A 6,000-nucleotide genomic window follows, 5' to 3' on the forward strand; every position below is an offset into this window, starting at 1 on the left:
CAGCTTGCCCCGCGTGTGGCATGGCCTCCATAAGACCCTAATCCAGAGACCCCCAGGCTACCAGGAGGAGATAGACCGTCCCCCGGTCAGAGATCGGAAAGGGGCACAGATTGGCAAGCGCCCCCACATCCAGTGGGCTTGTTGGGAGGCCGGCCCGGCTCGTACCATTAGGACATGGCAGGAGGTGTACAGGATGGTGGACGAGGAGGTGCTGTAGACAGTATCAGGCTGCCAAAGAGGTATGGAGTTGAGAAGGGAGATAGACGCAACAATACCTCAGGAGTAGCTTGCTCCCCTGATACAAGAGCCGATAGAGCTCGGGGAGGTATGGGCCGCTAGGTTTTCACCAGCAGGCATCCCCCTACAGGTAGCAGGTAGAGTGAGCGGCGCTCCACCTAGGATCTTCTTCACCATACAGGAGGAGGGGCGTCTAGCTCTTGACAAAGGGCAGCAGGATAAGGGAATAGCTGTCCTTTCATGGAGGAGAATCTGGGTGATTAGCCTTCAGGAGAAGACATGGCGGCTGGACCCTTTTGTCTTCTAGGAGGAGCTCAGGGAGTGGTGCCTCTAGATCTAGGAGAGCAGGCCACTTGATGAGCTAGAGTGGGATCCAGGAGAGTGGCTATGGCCGGCCACTGTGGTCGCCAAGCAGCCACCGAGGTTCTTGGAATACACTGTCACGATTGGTAGACACGTACTGATACAATAGGATATGGATTGGACCCCGTCACGTAGCAGGCACTAGGTGGAGCATAGCATCACAGAGTCTTTCCGACGGACCTTCTGGCACCGCCTATGGGATAGCTAGAGACCGAGGAGAGTATCGTATTTCTTATGGCTGGTGGCACATGGAGGCTTGCCACTGGGAAGTTGGCTTGCCCAGATGCAAGAGGGAGGTTGTAACCACTGCACACAGCAACCCCTGGAAACCCCAAAACACTGCCTTTGGTCGTGTGAGGCGACGTAGCTTGTGTGGAGAGGAGCATGCCGCATCCTTCACCGTATAGCACCTAGCCTTGGATGTATCTCATGGGGAGCTTTCTACTGGCAGGCAGTCAACCAAAACCGTCACCTTCTGTATGAGGCCAAGATGCAGGACACGATATTCATTATCGAGGCAAGGTCATGTGCAGTGGTCGGTTTAGAGACTCTATCCATCCGCTAGGTACTGGAGCCCACAACAGACCGCTCTGAGGTATGGGAGATCATAGGGAGTCTTACTGGTTGGCATATTTGGAAGGCACGATATCAAGCGGCTTTCGGCGGGGAGACTTTCAATACAAGCAACCTTAGCAAAGCTCTAGACCTCCGTCATCCACTCCCTCCGCGGCCGATGGAATCAGGTGCAAGGCGAGTCCAGGGCTCGTCGGGAGCTCCGTTGTCATTTCATGAGCACTTGGGGGGCGGCCAGGACCTGTTTTTCGTGATGCAGGCACGCAGCCCCAGATGGCGATACACCCCCCCTCTCCATGGCTTCTTGCCCCCATACCCCCCAGACTGCCTTGAGAGGCTTGTATACTTGATGTATTTGTGACTTTGCATCAACTCCAACTAATCTGTTGAGTATGAGCACTCCGTTGTAATCAGTTTTTTTGAGTAATATAATCAACCACATTTTACTTGAAAAAAAAAATGTTATGTGATGGTATGGTTTGGTTGCAAAGATGCCTAGTCCTAGAGTCTAGGATCCTAGTAGGTTGCAACTCAAGACCTCCTTGTTTGATTTTAACAACTTATTCGTGATCTAAGATATCATTAGGTTTGGGTGTATATGGCTTCAATAGGCTTACATGTAACACATTATAAACCTTAACATGAAATGGGTATTCTAGATGCAAGCATGGGTACCGACATTTTATAATTTGTAAGGCTCATAATACACAGGTTCAATTTCTTGTACTTCTCAAGTAGTATTAAACTGGGGTTACTGTTCTTAGGCCATACTCAAAGAAAAATTATATCACCTCCTTGAAACCCCTTTCAAATTTCCCTGAATAAACATATTGCTTCTGGCAATCTTGGGCGATTTTAATATCTTTGGTAATGGTCTTGGACTATTCATCTAGTTTTTCCAACATTGCTTTAGAAGCTTCCAACCTAATAGTCGGGTCAAAGACGTATAGAGAATGTTAGTATTCTTAGCCATACAATGCCATAGTAGGCCTTGAGTATATCCTCAACTACTTGGTTTGCCCACTCTATTTGTCCATTCGTCTCAAAATGTTAAGCAATATTGAAGCATAACTGACTTTCTATCACCTCAAATAGGACAATCCAAAAGTTCAAGATGGCATTAGAGCCACAATCATTGACCATCCTTTGTGGTAAATCATATAGTCCAAAAATTTCCTTAACAAAGACGTGGGCAACATCTGTAGACTTAAAGGCTTCCTTCACTGCAATAAAATGTGTGCTCTTAGTGAGTAGATCCACCATGACTACAATGGAATCATACCCTCCTTGTACAGTGGGGAGACTTGTGACGATATTGGTGCACTTTTAGAGCTTGTAAAAGAACTAAACTCATCCTAAGAAAATCACTTTGGACTGTTAGGAGACAAATACTTGTCTCACACAAGGCAAGATACAAGACAAATATGACCTAATAAATCCACACAATTCATCAATCATACATTCTATAGCAAGCATACACAACAATCTCAAATTCTTCGTAAGCCAATTTCTATTCCACTCATGTCTAGTCAAGTGTACTACCAACACAACGCTTGATGCATCACAACTAATTTCCCAACTCCGTTTCTCGTGTTTGCTTTCCTTCATTGAAAGCATCCTCCTCTTTTCAAGAAGAATTCTCTTCCCATATCCCATATCCCTTATTTTCCAATGGTTTGCATGATCATTTTAGCTTTGATATTAAGTGTGAAGTACGCCTCACTAGAATCTTAAAGGATTATCTTCTAGTAGTCTACCAAAATCTCGCAGCTCTACTAGCAATGTTGTCCAATCCCCCTCTTGGGAACAATGGACTTAGTTGAACATTGCAGTTCCAATCCTACCTAATAGGAAATGATCGCCAATCATCCTAACAGCAATATAATGCCCGTCTACGAATGGTCACTTCATAACCAATCGAAGATGATAGTGGCTAACACTACGATATTAGCATAGTACATTTCATGGCTTTAACGGTTGTAGTTGGGTATTTGGGCAAGCGCCTAAGTGACCATTTGGGCAACCTTTTATATCCTTGTCTCAAGTTTCGCCTCATGACCTAATTTTTAGGTGCCTCTTCTCCACTCTCTTCATTCATTGCACCTCGGGATCAATAGGAGAGAGAGGGAAACTAGAGTAGCTCCTCTATCAAGAGCACCCACCTTTGATACCGTGAGGGGATCCAATGCAGAAAGAGAGAACAAGAGAACGATGGAGGTGCAAGGAGAAGCAAACCTTTTGGAGTGCTTGTGTGATCTTGGCAGGACTTGCTGGTGCTGTAGAGACGGCAAGGCAAGTTCCGGTGAAGGGTGGCACGCCAAGACTTCAAAAGAAAACTCATTCTCGTCGTCGTTCGAAAAGATGTCGACGTTGGAGTCTCCTCGCGCAAATGACACCTGGTGATCCTCTCCAAACTTTACCTATGATGATTTTGGGTCTTGGCTGGCACGTTCAATGTTGAAGCTGCTGCCCCAGATCATGCAGAAACATCAGCATCCATAAGCTTCATTGTGAGGCTTGCCCGGGTGTGATGGGAGAGAATTCACTTGCCTAGGTTTGATGGGAAAGAATTCGATCGTAGGGCATGTGCTTTTTTTCCTTTTTTTCTAATGAAAGAGTTAAACTTGGATTAAGTAAGATCAAATAAGAGCTATGCCACGCGTAACTCCAAGGGACTTGTGCTAGTCACAAGAGTCGAAACTTGGAGCTTGTGAGACACTATCCTTCACATGAGTCAGTTGACTTGTGTGTGGAGTGGTTTTAAGATAATGAACATTTCCTCTCTAAATCATGAAAGTATCTACCATTGGGATTGGGTAGTACAATTAAACAAAAAGATACAACTTGCTAGCATTATCACCTATGGGCACACAGGGGTTGTATCACACGCTTACATAGAATGGACACATATGATGGATAAAAGAAGTTATCATGTGCGAGCAATCTTCAATCATCATGTCTTATGTTCTTTTATGAAAGTCCTCATGAATAAAATCTATTTTCACATCCATTTGGTACAATTCTAGATCCATGTGTACAACCAAGGCCAATACAAGTAGCCATCCTGACCATATGAGAGAATTTACATCAAAATCAACTCTCTTCCCCTGCTTAAAACCCTTAGCAACCAATCTAGCCTTATATGCTAGCTTAGAGCGACTAGGAATACTCTTCAACTTATATACCCACTTGTATGGCAATGCATGTTTCCCACTGGGCAAAGGAATCAAATTCCATGTATAGTTTTTATGCAGTGAATCATACTTAGATTGTATGGCCCTCTCCCAAGAACGACTATTACCTTTGCACATAGCCTCCTCATAAGTAAGAGGCTCATGGACAAGTGGGAACACATTAAAGCAAGATGAAGGATAGAGAAGGTCAATGCATACCTTGGGAGTATAAGTCAATGGCTACCATGAGAGCTTATGAAAAGCTCTTATTCCTATGCTAAATGTAATGTCGATGAAGCTCGTTAAATGCCCACTCTAATAGGAGTTGAAAGGTAGAGAGGAAGTGGAAGCATGACCAGAAGAAAGAGAGAAGTAAGAGCTATAGAGGCAAGTTGGTGGATGGAGAAGGTCAATGCATATCTCGGGAGTATGAGTCAATGTTTGCCATGAAAGCTGTGAGAAAGCTCTTTTTCTTGGGCTGAATGTAATGTTGATGAAGCTCCTCAAATGCGCGTTGTGATACCAATTGAAAGGTGGAGCAGAAGTGGAAGCAAGAGTTATGGAGATTCAAGCAAAGAAGAGAGAGACTGGTGTATAGAAACTCAAATAGTCATAATGTGTGACTTCCCTTCCCTTATTCTATTGTCATAATGTTTATTGCAAAGCAAAGGAAGCGGAAAACGAGGCATCAAGAGGAAAAGCGCAAGGCGGAAAAAAGGAAAAGGTGCCCTATAAGAGAGTGGGCTCGGAAGAAATCTAAAAGCATGGGAACAACCACCACGAGTACGAGACGCAACCATGGAAGTCGCAAGAAGCCGCACCTTCAAATATAAAGGCGCAACCAAAACCTTTGTAAAAGAGCACCAGGCTTCCTCCTATACAATTTGTAACCATGAACGGGCGGTAGGACTAAGCTAGGAAGAGAGGAGGACAATGGGAAAAAGGGCCCAGTCTATGTAAGAAAAAGAGAATGACCGCCCAAAAGGGATTTAGGGTTTTGTATATAAAGTTGAAAAGTGATTGAGAAGCTCATTCTTGCTGTGTGGCAAAGTGGACTCTTCTTCTTCTCTTATTCTCTTCTCTTGCTTGCTTGCTTGTGAGTGCTTGAGGGAGGGAGTGTGAGTGAGTGAGGAAGTGAGTGTGTGAGGGTGAGGGATCTTGGAGGTGAAGCCCTCCTCCTTCTCATCTCTTCTTCTTCTTCTCTTCTATTCTCTCGTCTCACACGTGGCTATGGAGGATGGAGCTTGAAGGAAGAGACTTGAGGATGCTTGAGCATGCATCACGAATCGTGGAGCTATCAGAGTGCTTGAGAGAGGAAGCAACTCAATCGGGCATTAAGGTAAGCTCACTACACTCATAGAGAGAGATAGCATGTCGGCTATATGAGAGGTAGCCACATTAGTGCTTGCTTGAAATGCTTGACCAATAAGCGGTATGTGGGTCTTGGCGGTTGAGCTTGAGCTCGCGTCTCTACATTTGGGTTCCGTGCCGAGACCAACGGATTCAAGCTTGAGTACTTGCATGCTTCAAATCGAGCATTGAAGTAAGGTTTTCATCCCCGAACCGAAGCTTGAGATAGATAGGAGATTTTGGGTTTTTTAATACGTGCTTCAAGTAAGTATTTTTGGTTTATGGTGATTGATTGAGTAGGAGA

General features: G+C 44.9%; 1 protein-coding gene across 6 annotated transcripts in view; it reads right to left on the reverse strand.

Moving 5' to 3' along the window:
- The window catches only part of LOC148037712 (uncharacterized), a 44,392-nt gene extending 40,633 nt beyond the window's left edge, over nt 1-3,759 (reverse strand). For 3 of the 6 annotated variants that reach the window (XM_087676656.1, XM_087676657.1, XM_087676658.1), the window contains exon 1: nt 3,409-3,759. In XM_087676656.1, coding sequence (XP_087532782.1) covers nt 3,409-3,514 — 106 coding nt within the window. In that variant the 5' untranslated portion in view covers nt 3,515-3,759. The remainder of the gene's footprint in view (nt 1-3,408) is intronic. The other 3 variants (XR_015690680.1, XR_015690681.1, XM_087676655.1) reach the window with 2 other exon arrangements.
- Nucleotides 3,760-6,000: the final 2,241 nt, after the last annotated feature.

This window comes from Lygodium microphyllum, chromosome 4, assembly GCF_053477565.2.
Source record: "Lygodium microphyllum isolate KBCC chromosome 4, Lygodium_microphyllum_v1.1.10, whole genome shotgun sequence".
Taxonomy (NCBI): Eukaryota; Viridiplantae; Streptophyta; class Polypodiopsida; order Schizaeales; family Lygodiaceae; genus Lygodium; species Lygodium microphyllum.